At 40.5% G+C, this 21,009-nt stretch overlaps 1 protein-coding gene across 1 annotated transcript; it reads left to right on the forward strand.

Moving 5' to 3' along the window:
* The first annotated feature begins 1,831 nt into the window (after positions 1 to 1,831).
* Positions 1,832 to 19,988, forward strand: armc2 (armadillo repeat containing 2). The gene is made up of 17 exons (XM_078274023.1): positions 1,832 to 2,052; positions 2,161 to 2,233; positions 3,689 to 3,854; positions 4,418 to 4,544; positions 7,865 to 7,932; positions 8,634 to 8,741; positions 9,792 to 9,976; positions 10,110 to 10,212; positions 10,550 to 10,764; positions 12,495 to 12,640; positions 13,509 to 13,608; positions 15,007 to 15,337; positions 16,901 to 17,023; positions 17,159 to 17,272; positions 17,682 to 17,814; positions 18,660 to 18,814; positions 19,068 to 19,988. The coding sequence occupies exons 1-17, from the start codon at positions 1,844 to 1,846 to the stop codon at positions 19,199 to 19,201; spliced, it is 2,490 nt and encodes an 829-aa protein (XP_078130149.1). The 5' UTR covers positions 1,832 to 1,843; the 3' UTR covers positions 19,202 to 19,988.
* The last annotated feature ends 1,021 nt before the right edge of the window (positions 19,989 to 21,009 follow it).

The following is a 21,009-nucleotide window of genomic DNA, read 5'->3' on the forward strand; positions in this document are numbered from 1 at the left end:
AGACTTCATTATGTCATTGAGGGCATATTAGTTGTGTGCCCTTTAGCTTATCAAGTCAAGGAACTCCGCAACATACTTTACATACACCTGTCAAATCTTAAGTTTCCTCAAACTTAGTTGTCCGTCAAAACAGGGTCTATATTTATCAGGACTATTAGTCCGCGTTTTGAAATCAACACATTTCTTATTAAAGAACTCATTAAACTTACAATCTTTCGAGCGGAGCGGAGCGTACGTTTGCATCAGCCTGCTGCACGACTGACGCGCGTCACCGACTCGCGCGAGCCTGCCAATAAGTGAAGCTCGTGCACGTGTCTTCCTCGGGCTGCCTTGCTGAAACTAAATGGAAAACTTGACAGTTTTCAACCAATTTTAGGTGTTGTGATTGTTTTGTTTTGTTTTGTTTTGTCTCTGGGATGATAACTGTCCCGACTATCACACCCACAGAGGATTTTACAGGGGTTAATGGTAAGTTTTTTTCTTTACTAACGTTTTCCGTTTAACGTTAACGTTAGTGGATAACGTTAGACTTTCATTCAAACCCCGGCTTCTTCAAACGCTTACTGTTTCTCACCACCACTTCGTCAAGCCATGTAAAAGTTGGGTACACTACTACAGAAGAGAAGTTTTCAACTGTTGTTATGGGGAATAATAAACAATGTAGCTCGGTTTCTTGAATGCTAAGGTTATTTTGCTTCTGGGGTTTGTTTTGTTGTCCAAGCTACCACAGCAGCATTTGGTCACCATGGAGACGCAGCGTGAACGCGCAGGGGGACTTCTCATTCACTCAGACATAAAGCCATCAAATCCAAAAAACGACCAAATCCACCAGATTTAAATGAGTAGAGGTTGTACTGTTGGACTTATTTGTTTGCGTAAACAAACTGAAAACATTATTATTTGAATTTTATTGCATTTTTAACCACAGTTGCATCAGAAATCAGACATAATTGTTGCACTCTAATCTAACCACAAAACCATTTTTTGTTCTTTGCAGTCCTAGTAAATTATATTTGGACTGTCACATAGTTGGACCTATTATAGGTACACTGAGGTACTTGTGTTTTACTTGAGTACTTTTTTACTAATTTATACATTTACTTCACCAAATTTTAGAGGGAAATGTTGTACTTTGTACCCCACTACATCCATCTGACAGTTATAGTTACTTTGCAGAGTAGGATTTATATAAAACATGTTTTGATATCCTTTCAAATATTATGCATTGTTATAGGTTAAACTACCCAACAATATAGAACGTAGTTAAAATAGGCTCCTCCTCTATTAACTGACATTAAAATGCTGCTTAAATGTTCATGCCAAGGCAACTATTTTGATAATTGATTTACCATTTTATTTTTAGTTTAGTTTTAGTCAGATTAATTGATAATGAAAATAATTTGCAGCTCTAAATGCAATCACGTATTATATATATATATATATATATATATATATATATATATATATATATATATATAGTACTTTTGATACTTATATATATATATATACTTTGTTGATAATACACTTTCATACTTTTACTTAAGTAAGATTGAATGCAGGACTTTTTTAACATAGTCATTTTACACTGTAGTATTGCAACTTGTACTTACACGAATGATCTGGATACTTCTTTCATCACTGCTTGCCATGCTTTAAATGCAATGTATTGCAACGTCAGACGCATTTTACACCTTCTGTTCATTTTCTATTCTGGCGTTATCCTTTTTTTATGTTTCCAAACGTTTCCCATCATCGAGACACCCTGTAACCACCTGAAATAAAACCACTTAAGTTATTTGCTGACTGTCTTTGCAAATGTCACATAGAGGCCTAAATAGCCTCTATGGAGAGAAAACATGAGATTTGCAGCCCATTCATTCCACGGAGCAACCCTGTGAGGAAAACAAGTGCAGAAATAATCAGTGAAGCCAGACAGTCCCTTCGAGTCCAGTCTACCCAGCGACCGTTTACTCCCAGAGATGGACACAGGCAACTTTTTGGAAAGAGCTCTGTTCGTGCAGACCATGACAACAGACCTCCATCTACCTTTAGGTTAGTCACAAACTCTACTTAAATCTCCTTCGTGTTTTAAGGTTCTGAGATCAACTGTGGGTCACATGCAACTTGTAGAAGTAATGAGCCATTTTTTTCACTTTTCAGTCTGCATGCTCAAAATTTTGATGCTCCTGACTCCAGGCCAGGTTCAGGGACTCGCCTCTCTCCTCTGGACCATGTAAGTTCACTCACTCACGCGCTCAAATACGAGCATGCGCACACACGGTAGTTCAAATAGTATTATTTTGCAGTGGCGGGCCGTTTATTTTACACCTAGGCCTTTAGTACTGTCCTACAGCAATTAAACCATCTTTGAATAACCTCACCATGACACCAGGACATTATCGTGAAGAATAAAGTTTTGAACACAAGTTTCAAAACCTACAGTGTCACTTTTGCAGAGACATGAATACACGCTGACTGAAGACATCACTTTTACGCAGTATGGCAGGATGCTGCATCACATACTGTATAGTCCAAATTAATGTAATTACCAAAGAAACTAAAACAAACCCACAACAACCGGTCATATTTACTCATAAGACGACCACAAAGCGATCAAAAACACAAATAGCACAATTAGGAATCAACAGGCCTCCCCACAAATTCCAGCTATAAGCTGCTGGGGCTCAACAACACACATGCTACCACGCATACACAGAGGCACAGCGACCACTGACACTGCTCAGTTAATACCAGCAGCAACAACCTAGCTAAAGCAAGCAGTAATAGCTAGCAAAATCATGTAACTAAAATGCTGAAAAATCCATTGAACTTACCAAAAGTTGCTCATCATTTGAATAAAAGGTACATCTAAAACTCTAAACAAAACTTGAACTAACGACACTGCTACGGTTATGTGATTCTAGCTAGTTTTGTTTTTCGGCCACCGTATACTAACTGGTATACAAAAATAAAAAAAATACCGATGTAGGTGGCTTAGCCAACTAGAAGGCTCTGTCCTGTCAAAGAATACGCCTAACAGGGCACCTCGAAATTTGATTGGCTAAAGTATGTGACAATCAACAACATTGTCCCTATTTGCTTAAGCAGAGGGATCGAAATTCTGAAGGCCTCAGAGTAGATTGTTCACCCTGAGACAGCAAAGAGGGGAAATTTGATTGAATAAAAGCTCTAATTTAAGAAATCCACTGAAAGCTGCAAAACCGAGGGAGAGAGTAGCATTTCAATTACAGTAATAGACTCGTGGGAACGGGCTTTGTAAAAAATTAATAAAAAAAATGAATATATATATATATATATATATATAATTATTAAAATATAATTTTCAGATTTTGACAATCACTTAGCCAGCAGAGAAGGCCTTGCTGGCCCTGACAGCCCACCTCTGGATTTGTTGTAAGCTCAAGGACATATTTGCATCTGAATATTAGAAGTATTACCATGAAAACTACAAAATAGGAGAAGGAGGACACGCCCTGTACGTCAACATGAAAGCTTGTCCGGTTTTAATGAATGGGATTATAATGTTAATATCTGAAATCAAGAAATGGAAATGAGTAACCAAAATAATAGGATCTCTTTGTGGACATCAGTAATTTCATTAGTCGATTCAAGTTCTAGCTCATTGTTCACACCATCATATTCCACCAATATGTTGTTGTGGTACCAGAAGCCAAAGTTTCCAGTCCCCTGTGATGCTGAGGATCCATTCAAGGCCTTACCCAAACCCCCCACTGACCCACTGGAAGTTAAGAGGGGGCTGCCAGGAGGACGGGCACGTCTCTTCCGGTCTGGATCTCTCACCACGTTGTCTCCTGTAGAGGGACACATACATGGTAAGGAAGGAAAAAATACTGGATCAAGTGAGAAAAGGTGGTAGATAAAAGTAAAGTTATTATTATTATTATGCAATCAATGTTGTGCTTACAATAAAATTCTAATAAGAGAAGATATACAATGGTGCATTTGTTAAACAGGTAAAAAAATGATAAAAGAAAACACCCAATTTATTTCACCTATTGCGTGATCCCTGTATATCTTCTGTGCCGGCACTAGTGCAAGAGCAGTTTTCTTAAATGGAAATGAATGGAGCCATTCACATGCTGACATTATACCTGATTTACATTCTCTGTGGGCTGGGGGAAAAAATGTGATTAACTGCTGCTGTTTTGAGTGGGAAATGAGTGCTCTCTCTCTCTCTCTCTCTCTCTCTCTCTCTCTCTCTCTCAAACCTTGTCTGACTATTTGTAGCAATAAAAAAAGATAATGTTCAAAAATAAGAAATATTTGACCTGAATACATGTGCATATACTTGCTAGCGATACAAGTAGAAATGTTACTGCAGCATATAGCAGCAACCTGTAACTAACTTTTTCCCACGTCCTTTGTATGTGTTTAGTGAAAGAGCAATTAAATCCAGGCCTGGGACAAAAGCAGCCGTCAGCTAAACGACTCCCCAGCACTGACCACACTGAGGTTCGCAGCGGTCCCCTTAAAACTGGCCGATGCAGAACAGCAAGTGAAAGGTACGCTTTTTATCCCTCTGTTTGACTTGCAAGATCTGTCCTTCTTTCTTGTCTACCCCCCACCCTCTCCTGCTCCCCCTTTTTGACCAACATGACAGTATGACAATGACTTAAAGAGTTATAGCCACACAAAGGTTGCAGTGGTAGCCATTACAAGATAGAGTTGATTGTGCCTACCATTATTACCTTTTATCAAATCATCATCCTCTTCCTCCTCCTTGCGTTCTTGCCTCTCTCTTTGTATTGCCCTAGTTTGTCAAATTCACAGAGTTTCTAATGTCTTTTTGTGTTCCTGTTTTAGTCCATAACTTATCCAGGCCTCTGGAAAGAGAAATTTGTAACAGGAAATACCTTAGTAAGGCTGATATTATTATAAGTGTTTGTGTTATGCGCTATGTCTAACCCATGATCCAAATGTTAACAAACAACAACTGCTGCTATTGCTCTCTAATTGATTGACGTGTTTTATATTGTACAGGGACTTTAGATCAGACAAACTTAAATCCAGGGTAAATCACTAGTGTTTTCAGCTACTTTCATTCAGCCACTATCACTGACAGCTGAACATATGAAGTCAGTTAGACCAGCAGTGGTGTTACTAACTAATACATAGAACACATTTTTCAACTTAAGTCACTCCACCCCATTTTAAACCCTCATATACTTTACTGTACACTATTTCTTGGTCACAGTGAAATACAGCTTCATTCCCAATTGAACTGCCTCTATCTGTCATTACTATCATGTGTCAGCTTTTACAACTTAACACTGCAGAAAGGCTAAAAGCTCTGCTTTTTTCTGCCGACCTCATCAGCTGTGTGTCAGCACGAGGGGCATAATTCTGAGCGTGAGGTCGGGGGCTGTCGTTACAATCCATCTGCCTATCGATTGGGTGGGGCAGCTGGGGCTGTAGAGTGGGGACCGACCATAAAACACTTTTACAGGAAATCTGGGCTATCGCCCATAGCACAACCACCTCACCTCCTCCCTTACAAGCCAAGTTAGTACGCAATGTTTGTGTAACTTGTTGCTGACAAAGAGAAGTCCCAAGAGATTAAACTGTGATTGATCTAAGATTCAAGAGGATAGGATTAAAGACTTCTTGATTGATGTTAGGTCAGAGTTTTTAAAGGTCCCATGGCATGAAAATTTCACTTTATGAGGTTTTTTAACATTAATGTGAGTTCCCCTAGCCTGCCTATGGTCCTCCAGTGGCTAGAAATGGTGATAGATGTAAACCAAACTCTGGGTATCCTGCTCTGCCTTTGAGAAAATGAAAGCTCAGATGGGCCGATCTGGAATCTGCTCCTTAGGTCATAAGGAGGAAGGTTACCTCCCCTTTCTCTGCTTTGCCCGCCCAGAGAATTTGGCCCACCCATGAGAAAGAGAGACATCATGGCTTGAAAACAAGCAAAGCATGGCAGTTGGTCAAGGCCACACCCCCACCCTCCACCTTGCCCCCCCCTCTCTCCTCCTCAATAGCATTTAAAGCTACAGACACAAAAATGGCACATCCTAAGTAAAGCTCATTGTGGGACTGGCTCTAGTGGCTGTAATTCTGCACCAAGGCTGAATTTCGGGAAAGAGACTTCAGATACAGTATTAGGGGACCACTAAGGCCTATATAAAAGCATCCAAAAAGCAGCATATCATAGGACCTTTAAAGCTACGTCCTTCAGTGTTGCAATGAACTACATAAAAGGTGCATTAAACGGAGACAAACAAAGTGAAAATCACAGAGATAGTCAAGCCTGGAGTACACTGACTGCAAGTGGAAATAGAAACAGCATGACATATTAATATGATGAGTTGGATGAGATATAAAGATAGGGGAGATTAGACATCCACTAGGTTCTTTTTCTCCAATAAGCCAGAGCTTTATAGCTCCAAATGGCTCTCTATTAGATTTGGGTGCCCATCTGGGCAAGGCTGGCAGCAGCGTGTGTTGTGACTGCAGTGCACTGGCCAGGCCTAAGACAGGGATGAGGTCATGTCTCAGAGAATGCAGTATCACACAAAGAGGCCTTATTATCAGGCTCTTAATCCTATCATACAGAGCCAAAGCCCCCTCTCTTACATTCACTGCAACATGCCTTCGTATGCCCTGTGTGCCAGTTTTTACCAAACACTTAAATCTCCATCAAGTGAAAGTGCACTCTTTAGTCACACCCGCATACTGTATATTAATGCTAATGTTATCAAGCAATGTTATTTGGTGATGCTCCAATGGAATGAAAAGGAGACATATTTACAATAACTAAAGACATTTTCTGTCTCATACCTGGCAGCAAGACCGTGAAATAAGGCTCACTTGATTGTATAAGCTCAACAAGCTGAGAGTCAGCCTTTAGTACTAATGTCACTGCAGAAGCTTCAGATTCCTGATAACATAATTATCTGTCTTTGAGAGGAATGATTACAACTTTATATATTATGTTGTGTTTCTGTAAAGTGATTCACTCTTTTGTGTGGGATTTATTATGGAAACCTTGCAGTTGTAGCAGTGATTTGGATGACTCCCCACGCTGCTTGTGTTTATCTCTATTTATTAAGTTATTTTCTCAGTTGGTCACATAGTAATTTGTGATAAGACACACTACCTTCAGAATTTATTGTAGCATGGAGTCATTCTCTTTGTGTGTGAGCGGAGTAGTGCAGACTTGATGGTGACATGCAGAGGGCAAGCCACAACACATAGCATAGCATGTCAAGAGGGGTGTGTTTTTGGGATCACTTTACGGTTACTGCAGAGAGACAGTAAGTCTGTGGAGACAGCTCACAGTGACAAAGCATGAACAGCTTTAACCAGACTGCCCACAAAACTAAGATCTTAGTTCCTGTCTGTTGGGGATTGCAGTTTGCGATGTACAACGGCACACTCTCCTGCACAGACACAAAGATTTGCACACACAAACTTACAAGCAGTAACGTACAAACAGATAGACAGACACACACACACATGTATGTGTACTGCATGTGTGCAAATGTACATAGACACACACACATAAACACACTACAGATAACAGCACTTGCACACAAGTCTCAACCTCTGCTGCAACAGGGACACCTAGTGGAACTTGATGAAAATACACCTGTAGCAGAGTTGACAGAATTTAAAGTCAGCAACTTTTCATGGAGATGTATTCTTTGACACTATTCATCCTTTAAATATTTTTTTTCTATTAGTTTAATGTCTAAATGAGCCAACACTTCCATTGTCAATTAAATGAAACTAAACAAGTCAGTACTCACTTATGTCTCATCTCCAAAATCTGATAACTAGACTCTTTGTATTTTTGTGTTTTTTTGTGTGCCAACAGTAGAATAATGCAGCCTGGTGTTGACTCAGGCGTTAGACTCACAGAAGAAAGAGCAGGACGGAAAACAGGTTTGTCCAGATATACTAAATTAACCTCTTTTTCTTTTTTAAACATATTCAACATGGATTGTACATTTTGTACAGCATGTAAAATAGCAATGTAGTGGCAACTTTTCCTAACATACTACTCAACTATTCTGTGATTTAAGGTAACATATTTGATGTCTAAAGCCAAACATCTTTGTGAAATCAACCCAAGTATGCCTAAATATAATATGACTTGAGACCAGATATGTTGTTTCACTAGCAACAAAGACACACCCCTATTTAAGTGTCAAACTTTGATTGGGGTGTTGTTGCTAAGGGCCTAATTTCCACCATAAGAGGCAGCCAGCCAATAGCTGAGAGATCTGTTGGTTTGGGCAACAACAGTTTCCTGCATCACACCAAGCAAGGGGGTATGCAAATGTTCAGCAAAAAAGGTGCATGGTGTGTGAGAGACTGCAGACATTTGTGTGCACAAACATGCATGCACACGTGTTTCCATCACAAATGCACATAACCAAATGCCCACACACAGTCTATTTCAGCACAGAAACAGAAATCAGAGGAAGTGTAACTGTGGATGGTGACCTTTCATCTTCACACATTAAACGTCCTGCCGTTTTATTTTAAGACAGTGAACTTGTGAACCATGCTTGCTGCTGATGTTCACTGTTTGTGTTTGGACGTGGTAATTGGCTAACTGCAATTCTCTCCACACATTTCAGAGCTTGGGAATGGAGACAACACCAAGAGCACAGAGGAGGATGCAGAGTCATTGGTGTGGAATAACATGATTGCTCCTCTTCTCCAACAACTAGAGAGCATGGCTGCAGGTAGTGTGGGTAATGCAATAAGGAAACATTAACAAAGTGCAAACATGGGACATGCATTAGTCTTAATCAGATCAATTAATTCTTCTGTATACTATAAGCATGTAGTTTCTGTCACCAAATTCACTCACAATATCACTTTTCAATATTAAATTTTTTCCTTTTGGGTTGAAGAATGTCTCTAAAGCTAATCTAAAATGTAACGCTGGTGCAGTGATTCTGGTCTTTTTTTCTCTCAGTAATGCATTATTTCCTTATTACATTTCATTTTCAACCAGCAGGTTTTTAGCAGATAGTTATCCATTAAGTCTTGCAAAGTCATTTCAACCACTGAAGAAAGGCAAACAAAAAAGTGTTATGTTTAGCATCAATGCAGAATTTTCTTAGCCTGAAACTGCAGTCTGGCAGCCATGAAATGAAATCTATGGCTGTAAATATTTTAACACTCTACAAATTTAATGGAAAATTCATTTGAAAGATAAATATTAAATATTTATTGTACCAAGTGCCTTCCGGCTCATGCATAAAACACCTTTCAGATTCAGTGGGACATCGCAGTGAAGAGTGTGAGACTGCAGCCAACCTTTTTTAGAAATGGCCAAACCCTTTTATTTATGCAGGGAAAACATTTATTTTACCTCAAAAACAAGGAAAGACTCCACCCTTTCTCTTCCTCTGCACCAAGATTGTAGCTGCCTGTTGCAGAATTGTTCCCCTGCATTTGACCATTGAAACTCAAAGCTGCTTCTTAGAGAAGGAAAGGGAATGTTATTTTACTGCTGATCAATGCATTATTTATGTTGAGGATTTTACCTCAAGTTCTTCATGCAAATAATAAATGGACACCATGCAGTAGAGCTCAGGTATATTGCACATACACACCACAACATACACAAAACATAACTCATCTGAATTTATATGGATACACACTTGCCAACACACACAAGTGGGTGTTTTTATTTTGGGATGTTTGCTTTCTCTGTGATTATTTGACATGCTGCCCCAGAATTTGACCTAATTTCTTTTGCAATATCTGTTTTCCTGTGATGCCAGGCAGCTCTGAGGGCTCACTGGACAGTCTGTGTGATTTGTGTGACGGTCTCCATGGCACCTTAGCAGAAGTAGACATGCTCGGCCGACGCTGTAAGAGGAGGTCAGGGATACTTCGAACACTGTTCCGCCTCATCGACCTCAACTCTGCCCAACTGAACCTGCACATTGCCAAGCTCTGCCTTGCTGTGAGTCGTGTGTGTGTGTCTATGCGGGTGTGTGGGTGTCAGCATGTCTGCCACTAAGTCATTATCACAAGGGCATCCAGGGCACCTGGGCGATTAACTGTAATACAAAAGTTTTTTGCATTTTTCTCTCCAGCTGTGTGTCAGTGGAAACAACCTGCTTAACATCTGTAAGCTCATCTTCCAAATCAGCCGCAGTGAAAGCAACGACATCTTCTTTCAGAACAACTTTATCATAGGTGAACACTATTTTAAGTCAAGATGATCTAGATTTTCTATTCTGTACCAAGTCCTAAATTCTAAAATATATGTGAGTAAAGAACACAGGTATTTTTTTTCAATATATGTGTCAATATGTTAATATAAGGGGAAACAATGTTAAATATTCTTCTTTATGTGTTTGTTGACTCATGTAGATTTTCCCACTATTAGACAAAAATGTTGATGTTTATGTCTGGTGTATGAGCTGCTCCAAGAGCGTAATGTTCTCTACTGGCTTGGAGTGATTTTTAATCTGTCTGGAACCAGTCAGTTTGCACAATTTGGATGTTAACACTCAATTTTTCTTGTGTCTAGGCTCTGTTCTGGGCGTTTTAAGCAACGAGGATGTGTCCTCATCTGGGGAAGCTCTGCTGTACTGTGTTGGGACTTTGAAATTTCTCTCAGGAAACAGTGCAATCCTCAGACTTCTGCTGGACAAGAACTGTGTTGGTGTGGCTCAGAAACTCATTCAGAGGCTCTGCACGGCAGAAGACACCAACTTCACTATAGCAGGGCACATCCTTGTTCAGGTGTGTCAGACTTGACACTGCTGAGAACATTTTGAAGGATATTTTAAAATGTTTCGAATAAATCATTATATATTTGATGTACACCAATCATTTTAAAGGTCCCATGACATGGTGCTTTTCTATAGGCCTTAGTGGTCCCCTTATACTGTATCTGAAGTCTCTTTCCCAAAATTCAGCCTTGGTGCAGAATTACAGCCACTAGAGCCAGTCCCACCATGAGCTTTCCTTAGTATGTGCCATTTCTGTCTGTAGCTTTTGAGGAGGGGGGGGGGGGCAAGGTGGAGGGTGGGGGTGTGGCCTTGACCAACTGCCACTTTGCTCGTTTGAAAGCTATGATGTCTCTCTCTCATGGGTGGGCCAAATTCTCTGGGCGGGCAAAGCAGAGAAAGGGGAGGTAACCTTCCTCCTTATGACCTCATAAGGAGCAGATTCCAGATCGGCCCATCTGAGCTTTCATTTTCTCAAAGGCAGAGCAGGATACCCAGGGCTCGGTTTACACCTATCACCATTTCTAGCCACTGGGGGACCATAGGCAGGCTGGGGGAATGCATATTAATATTAAAAAACCTCATAAAGTGAAATTTCCATGCCATGGGACCTTTAAACCAATAGCTTTTGTATCACAACTCAGGTGGAAACTTGAAGCATCCACTCCTACTTACAAAACAATACACGTACTTTCTCTACAGTTTTGCTATGTGAGTTAAAAAGTTGTACTAAGTCAATATAAAGGTGTAATAATAACAATAAAATGTGTTTGTTGGCTGATATACCAGACATAAATAAAAAGGTTTTTGTTTATGTCTGGTATATAGGCTGCTCCCAGAGCATAATGTTCTCTGCTCAGTCTAAAACACACCCTGCTTCACTCTTCTGAAAATGATTGCTGCTAACCGCATAAGTTGGCCCTAGCAAACATCTTGAGCCAGCGCTTCATTTGACATCCAACACAACTTATTATGCTGTTAGAGGAGGGAAATCAGTAGACGATGACTTTCCAGAACTTTCAATGCTGCCATGTGTTGGAAATTACTGTTTCCTTCTTGTGATAGAATGATTTATGTCCATTCTGAATAGTTTCCGGTCGCTCTGCTGTATGGCGTCCTGTACAGGCCAGCAGCCAGCCCTAACGAACATATGACCAACATTGTGTGCAAGCCGTAATGGCACAACACTGACACGCAATACTGGCCTAAATATAAAATCCCTAATTAAGCTTAGTGTTTGTTCATGCAGGACACAGAAATCGTACACCCGCTGATTGAGTTGTCAATTCTATCAGACACACACCAATCACAGCCATTCTCACATCAAGGCGGCCCTTTTAAATGTGACTCCCTCCTCATTGATCCCTGCTACACTGACACTGCTTCACTCACTGCTGCTGCTCCACCACCCCAGCCTCCACCTTCCTAGTTCAAAGTCCTAACATGACTCAAAGTTTAAAATGGTTTTCAGTGTCTTTCTTTTGGCTCACTCTTTTTTTTACCCAGGGGGGTTTCTGCATGGTGTTCCCTGTTTCAGCATAGCATGCTGCTTAGCTGGTCCAGGGAGCATTATGAAGAGCGGAGCCATCAGAGTCAAGCATAACTGTGTTTCCAATTGTTGCTATAAATGGTTAAATCTATGACGAGAGTGTTCCTGACTGAAGATACAGTAGGTACATTTGTATAATTGTTTTCTTGCTAAACAATCTCTCTTTCTCTCTGTCTGACCTCTGGCCCCTGTAGCTGACAGCGACTTTGAGGAACCTTGCAGATCATCCAGATTCCCGTCCACTCTTCATCTCCTTCTCTATGCTGTCAGAACTCTGTCTGGTGCTTCGTCATCACTGCAAAGACCCGGACATCTGTACCAACATTTCCAGAATATACAGGTATCACACACGCACTTCCATAAGAATAATGTCTTCCTTATTTCTTCCTACTCCTCTCCCCAACTTTCTAACATAAACCATCATAACCTGTCGTGAGCTAAATGCAAACAGGACATGATTCAGCTCTCACACTCTGTTCTCTGTTTTCCATTCTAACTGCAGCAGTCACTCTCCTTCTCAATTTTTCTAATTTCTTGTTTCCTCTAACATGGAGTCTTTGTTTGTAGTTGGGTCTCACAAAACAAAGAGTCTCCAGAGAAACAGCATTTGTCAAAGGGAATGTGATTATACATCTGTTTTTGTCTCTATAGCGTTGCAAAAATATTCAAGGTAATGACACAGCTGATTTCTATTTTATCAGTTGCTGTATTGAGTAGTTCTTAGCCTTATCAGTATAGAGTTCTGAATGCACAAATTAGTTTAAATGTGAAGGCCTACATGGGGGAAAGATTCAATGTAAAACCAGACACAGGGCTTGGGGCACCAAAGTCACCGGAGTCTGGAATCTTCTCGGCGACCCCGCTCTGACAGCAGGCCACTTACTACAGGCTCAATGACAACTGATCTCAATACCTCCACCAAACAGAGTGCACTGATTCGAGTGATGCTCTGATCCCCTATCTTCAGTTTTTTGCTCCAGGTCTCTCATCAGCACAAGATAAAACATTTAGCGCTTTAGTGTGTAATTAAAGTGTTTTTCAAATACATCCCAAGATGAATGAAAGCATGAAAAGGTAGATCCCAGCCCCGAACTGCTTATTCATTAGCAGTGTTGAGTTAATATCTCCATATTTAGTCAGCATTGCAGAGCCGTCAGTGAGTGGAATAGTAGGTGTCAGTGGTATTTGTTGTCCCCTCTCTCCCTCAGTAAACTCTCCTCTTACTCGGAATGCCGCCTCGCTCTGGCCCAGACCCCCGACTCCTACCAACTATTTTTAGAACTGCTGAGCAAACATCACCAAAAACAGGTGAGTCCACAAGGCTTGTGTATTAGAGAGAAGGGAAGACAAGCTTTTGAAGTGTTCATGATGTAATCCTCTCAGAATGTTTACCCTCATAGCAAGTTGTTTATGTAACTCAAGTCCAAGCACATTTGCAGGACATTGTGTCCGTCTGTATATAGCGTTCGTCTCTCTTCCTTGTGTGTGTTTGGACATTTAATCATCCCAGGAGGGGCTGAGTGAATCAAGGAAAGGGGCAGAGGTAGGGAGGGAGGGAGGGAGGACGAAAAGGAAAAATAATTAATGAGGTGAGCTTGAGTAGATACTACAGTAGAGGTGATACAGAGGTGAAAGGGAGTGATAGACAAGAGGAGTAGGAGGAAAAGAAAAGGTGGTACTTTGGCAATCAGACATGACTGACGTGTTTTTAATCTCACCGGGAATAAACACACCCATACCTACAAATACAAACAGACACACACTGGACAGTAATACATGTAATGAGCTCCTAGTGCTGGGACAGCCCATCCTGTCCTCATACCAATGTCACTGTGTGTTCTTAGCACACCTGCTTTTCATGGTATTTACTAAGTAGAGTCGGGATACAAGGGTGATGCACATGGTGTAATTTGTCACCTTTTTTCTCGGTAAGAGTGTGATAACTCATTAAAAATTGGGCGTAGTTACACTCAAACGTGTCTCAGCTTTGAACTCTCCAGGGGAAATGAATGACACTAACAACAGTGCTACTTGACAGGACAGGCTCACGGACTGTGCTGCAGTGAAGTGGCTGTTGATCTTCAAATTGTAAATACAATTTCATATGATCTGATGTTGACTGTTTTTAATTTTCTCGTCAGAAACAATATCTTTCTCTTCGGGGAGATCTTTCCTTTTTTACATTCATTCAAATATACTGTAAATATACTATATGTATATTTACTATATAATCATTAAGCAAAACATGCTAAACATATGCTGTATCATTGTAGATTGAATATATTTGGGTTTTGGTCTGTTGATCAGACAAAACAAGACATTTGTAGTGTCTTCAGCTGTGGGAAATTGTACTGGGCATTATTTGCTATTTTCTGACATCTTACAGATAAAATAATATATTGATTAATTTAAGAAAATAATCTGCAGATTAATAGATAGTTTCCTTCCTAAAATATACATTCATGTGATAAATATGAACTCAGGAACTACTACAAACACTCTCAAAATACATGTCCTATACTATATGCATACTATTTACCTCTAGCACTGAATACATTAAAATGCTGTAAGAGGAAAAAGTGGATCAGTTAATGTCTGAAGCCATTATGTAACTTTACCCAACACAGTCTTGCCTTTCAGACACATTTGCAATATAGTGAAACATGCAGATTGACTACTACAGTACTCTTCTCCGCTCTCCCACAGGACCTTGTCGTGCGCCTTCTTTTCACCCTCGGGAACCTCACAGCCAAAAGCAAAGAGGCTCGGCGGCAGCTCTTTCAGTGTGAGGCCTGCATGGACACACTCCTGCAGCTGTACGACACCTACCAGCGCAGAGACAACTCACCACACACACCCCCACAGAAAGGCCCGCTTTCTCCCAGCGAGCCTCAGGCTCCTCCGGGGAGTGTGCAGGAGGAAGAGGACGTGCTGGTGAAGCTGGTCAGGGTGCTGGCGAACATGTGCATCCACCCAGCTGTAGGTCCAGCTCTGGCAAACAACACAATCTGCATTCAGCTGCTGATGGAGACAGTTGGTGAGCAGATGGAAATCACTCTGTGTTTAACAAAATCACTTAAGTTAAAACATATATAAGATACAGGCAGTAGAAGATTTACGGCTGTAGATTTGTCCTTTTCGCCCATGTTGTATCTCCGTCATACAAAGGGAGCAGTGTGTAAAATTCTGGAGTTCTGGTAAGTTTAAAAATAGCTGTTTTGTGCATTGTAAGTACAGTATCTGCTAAGCACCCCAACCACTTCCCTTGTGCTAGGAACAAGACATGACTTTGGTCGAAAACACTCCTCGTTTGTCTGTTCATTCCTCGCTCGCTTTCCTTTCTGTACTTTCTGTTCAATACGCAGCACATCCTCTTTTGGTTTACCTGTTGTTTTTTTAAGACTGACAGAGCGAAGCGCTTCACTGCATGAGCAGGATGTTCTGTCACGTCTCAAAGCCCACTTGGTTTGTGTGTGTGAAATTCTCCCATGTGGTTAGATGGTTTCAGGACAGGTTGAACTGATACACAGATGGGTGTGAAACTCTCGATTTCTCTGCTGCCTGCCTCCTACACACTTGAAATAAAAAATAATGAAAATGAAATAAACACAGCAAAGGTCAAAATAGTGAAAACATGTCAGATTTCTAAATATAAAGGGGTGTGTGATTGATGCCAGAGAGTTAGATGGTAAGTAAATTAAATAACTGAAGACAGAAACATAAAATGAGCGAATGAAGGAGAATATAGGGAGTTGGTGTGACAGCTGGAAACAGAAAACCAATCGAAGTAGAGGATGAAAGAGCAGGCAGTGCTGCTTTACATTACAGAGCGTTGGGGAGGGGCACAACAAAGCAGCATTTCCAGTCAGAAACAGAAACAAAATTCAGTGTGACACCGCCGCCAGTTGACACCGACCGCAATATCCGTGATTTATGACCGAGCACCCGACATCTGCTGCTATATCAGGAGCAGAATCTGTTCCAAGCCACTCACGGTGTCATGGCTGGTTGCATTGGGTCACATTGACCTTTGTATGTCAGCTCATGATCAACCCGACTATATCAAGCCAAAACCACAGACAACAGCTACTTTTATGATAATGTCAGTGTCACATCAGTGTGGCTGAGCTGTAATATGCAAAAAGAGAGTGTATTTCTGCATGTATTTATCATATTAAATTGTTCTATAATGGTTCTATTTATCTGTAAATTACTAATTAACTAGTAATCTATTTACATTTGCATTGCACTTGGAAATTTGACAAACCAACATCTTCATGCTGGGTGCAACCCAGTTTACACAATCCATGTTGCAGTTGCTTTATTGATTAATAATCTACCTTTACTTTATATTCTCAACATAAAAGGAAACAAAGCTTTCACCTGAATTCACTTGGTTAGTCATTAAAAGGGAAAGAGCAGTTAGTTTTGAGTTCTTGGTTAATGCATTTGTTCTTTACAAGGCAATGAAAATTTGCAATTATAATTTCTAACATTATGTTGAAACTAGTGGGCAGTAATGTGTGTGTGTGTGTGTGTGTGTGTGTGTGTGTGTGTGTGTGTGTGTGTGTGTGTGTGTGTGTGTGTGCATGTGTGACAGAGCTGAGGTCTGTGCAGGAAAGCGAGGAACTGTTGGTGAATGTGGCTGCCACCATCAACAACCTGTCTTTCTACCAGGAGGAAAGCTCTGTACTCAGACGCAGTCAACTCACCATCGCAAAGTGTAAGACTGAAAGACTGACAGATCTTAATGTAGAAATATAATACAAACAAAGAGAGTGGAACTATTTGTTTATTTTGCTGAGTTTTTTACCCCCATTTTCCTGCTTTTTCCTTGGCTCACTCATTTTTACTTCAGTGATGTTGAAGTTGGTGCTCAGCTCGAGTAGGGGCGCCATGCTTGAAGCCACCCGTGTATATGGAAATTTATCACAGTCCAAGCATGTGCGGGACTTTATTATGCAAAACAAAGGTATGTGATGGACACAAACGCCAATAGAAGCGCACAAAACACTCCAACATGAGATTATACGTATTTCCTATTTTCACAGTATTCATCGACTCTTGCAGAAAAGCTAGCAGAAGTTAGCAAATGATCTGTCTTTAAAGCCTATCAATATGCAGAAATAAATAACTAAAAAAGGCTTATGTAAATATGCAGAAATCGAATCTTCCTAGCACAGAACTTTACAAAATACTGAGTACCTTGACACAGAATGCCAAGTACAGTAAGCATCTCTACATTCTGTTGTGTCATGTTTAGGCTGGACTTATCTGCAAGGCCAGCTATAGTCAGCATAAACATGCCGTCTTATCTTTGACCTGCTTTCTCTTCGTGCACTCCCACACATCATCATCTTTCTTCGCTCCCTCTTCCTCAGTACACCAGTTTGTAGTGACGCTGCTCGACTCAAAAAGCACTGAGATGTGTTTTTCAGCCTGCGGGGTCCTCACCAACCTGGCTCTGGACCCTGCCAACAGGGACAGTCTTTCAGTGGAGGGGGCTGCTGCCAAGTAAGGACTAATGACTTAGAGAGTATATGTGTGTGTGTGTGTGTGTGTGTGTGTGTGTGTGTGTGTGTGTGTGTATACAGTACATGTTCATATATTCACATTTTATTTGACAGACAGTTGACAGACTTTTCACTAAAGCTGATGAAAAAAGCGGATCTACTGTGCCTGGATGAATTAAATTGAAATCAAAATATGATGATGACTTAAAATAGGCAATATAGTTAAGAGCATCTTGGGGCTTATAACCAGCAGCATATGACGATAAAAAATCAATACATAACCGATACAACCGGGTGACAGTTAGCTTGGTTTAGTTTATTTAATCTCAGCTAAAAGACTGGAAACCAGAGGAAACAGCTAACCTGGCTCTGTCTAAAGGTTTCATTTTGACAAACATAAGCACAACAACTCCACTGACATGAACAAGGTGCTACTAATCATTTCAAACTTAATGTTATTTATTTAGAGTAGGTATACAAGTAAGTATAACAACAAATCAAGTTATAATTCCTGATTTGTCAATTTAGATTTGTACATTTTGAACACATAGCAACTTAAAGTGGAACAAATTCTGTGAAATGGTCTTCTAGTGCGGGCTTCTCACGCACTGTTTGAACATTTGAGTTCTTACTTCCCCTTTACACACACACACACACACACACACACACACACACACACACACACACACACACACGAGTCCTGTTTCAGATGTTGGCCCAATGAAGTGGAGCTAATGCCCACAAAACCTGTCATGTGAATCCCTCTCCCTCAAGTCACGATGTGACCGTGTGTCCGTGTGTGTGTGTGTGTGTGTGTGTGTGTGTGTGTGTGTGTGTGTGTACCAGGCTTGTGGACTGTCTGAGAGACTTCGGACCAGGTGATTGGCAGCTGGCAGGCCAAGTTTGTCAGGCGTTGTGGAACATGATCGTCTGTGGCTCAGAGAAGCTGCTGGACACACAGGAGAGAGAGTCACTGCTGGAGTTCCTCACTACATGCTCAGGTTGGTTCACAGTGTTATTATTACAAATCCTTACATAACAAGGGAGGGAGACATGCTGGAGAGAACATGCTCTTGTTCACATTATTGGCTCTCAGGGGGAAGGGAGGGACACACATTCCCATTTTCACGAACACAATACCTCCATGGTCACATCTGAACACAAAACCTGTCACTGAAAAGTATTCAAAATAAACCTGAAACCCCCAGCTATGCTCTCTCATCCTCTGTCCACTCTTTTCAATATGTTCCCTAGATGAACAGGAGGCTCTGAAGTGGATAGAAAATGACGATATGAGGGATTTCCACAGAGCATGCTGGGAGTTAGAGTTCCTACCTGTAGCTCAAAAACTGATGAAGACGCTCCGGCCTCCGGACCTAACAGCCTGACAAAGTTTGAGTTTCATGTTGTCATAGAAATCCAGAGTCCACATTCTAACTATTAAACACATACCTCCAGTGTGTTTTAAAGGTGGCTGTGAAGGTTTGTAGTGAGAAGCAGGTGAGGTCAGCTTGAAGTCATGTCAGTTACAGTGAATTCCATCGCTGGTTTTCAAGGCATAAAAAATGAAAATCACCTTTAGAAATGTTTCAAACCACAATTCACATTTCCACTGTCCATCCATATGCTTCAAGCTGACTATTAATGCCATTGTTTAATGAAACCACAGACCTTTGTAGCTTTTAGGCCTACAGATGGTCAGCGTGTCATAATAGATTTTAGGTGGCTGATGAAGGAAATTATGCAAAAGATAAGAAGCAGGGTGACTCTGTTAAAATATGTGTGTGGATGTTAAAATTACCAGATTTCTTTCTCAATTCTGTATACTTTATACACAAGGTCTTCATTTATTTATTTTCTTAGCCTTTTCAATCCTAACAATTTCATTTTAAAAATGTGTAGCCTTTTTGCACTTCAACTTTCATAAAGCAGAAGCCTCGATTTTCTGGGTATCTTCACATGTACAGGGATAATTTAACTCAAGCTCTTTGCACATTTATACAACAGACGTGAACAGTTTTGTAAGCTCACTGTGTTGTAAAGGTTCTTTTATGATAATGTAGTCATGAAAACGGATAACTGACCTGGAATTTACCACATAGGTAAATCTTTTATTTTCTGTGGATTGTGTGAAATTGTAACTACATAATAAAGCACAAGAAAGTGGAAAACACAGGTTTGCTTCTCAAAGCCTTTATTATTACACAGATATGGGGGCAGGCAGTGCTTGCAAGTTACACAAAGTAGCCTAAAGTACAGTATTTCAAAATCACATCGTTATTACATCAAAACAAATCAGAAACGGCACTTAATGTGAAAATCCCCGTTTTCACACAATAGCGACCTTAAAACAACCACAAGACAAGCCGATATTAAAAACAAAAACACTAAACTATTCATTAGCCAGAGCTAATAACAAACATTGTTCTCTTCATTGAATTTCTCATGTTGATATGAAAGACAGTTAGCTGGCTAATATCAAGGCTGCTCAAGGTTTCCTATTCCATATATTGTCTGGGAAAGCCACCGAAATGTGAAGGCAGTTTAGTCAGTGGGCATAATACTGAGTTTCTCCTGGTGATTGTGAATTGACAGACAGGCCTTGATGGGAAACACCCTGAACTTCAGACAGCCTCATCGGGAAAGTGAAGGATTTTTTCCAGTGAGGTGTGACGTAGAGGTAAACTCTAGAGGTAAGATCTTAATGTTGGTCAGGAGCAAAGAGAAACTTTGTCCTTGACCGCACCACAAGAACAGGGACCATTACCCGGTTCCCAGGGAGTCATACATTTCTCCAGAGTGTACAGTAAAATGACATTCACATTAAAGTCCCTGGATTGTTCTGATGACAAACTGAGTTCAGCTTACTGTTGATGAAGTCAGCTTTATTAGCAAAGAGATGAGTGTACTTTGGAACATAAGGTGATAGAATAAAATGCCATGAGTCATCTTACCATGGGCTATTTCATTTCCTATACTTCCTGCACAGTGGAAGTGAGCTGATGTTGACACTGATTGTGCTATGACTGTTTGATTCCTGAATTGCACAGGCCTCAACACATCTAATATGTCTTTGATGAAGCAGTGAAATCAGATTTGTTTAGGAGAAAACTACAAATGATACACAACAATTCAATTTCATAGTTTATTTTTTTTTCCATATTTTTCATAGGTTTTCATATAAAAAAAAGTGTCA

Source organism: Sander vitreus, chromosome 18 (genome assembly GCF_031162955.1).
Source record: "Sander vitreus isolate 19-12246 chromosome 18, sanVit1, whole genome shotgun sequence".
Taxonomy (NCBI): Eukaryota; Metazoa; Chordata; class Actinopteri; order Perciformes; family Percidae; genus Sander; species Sander vitreus.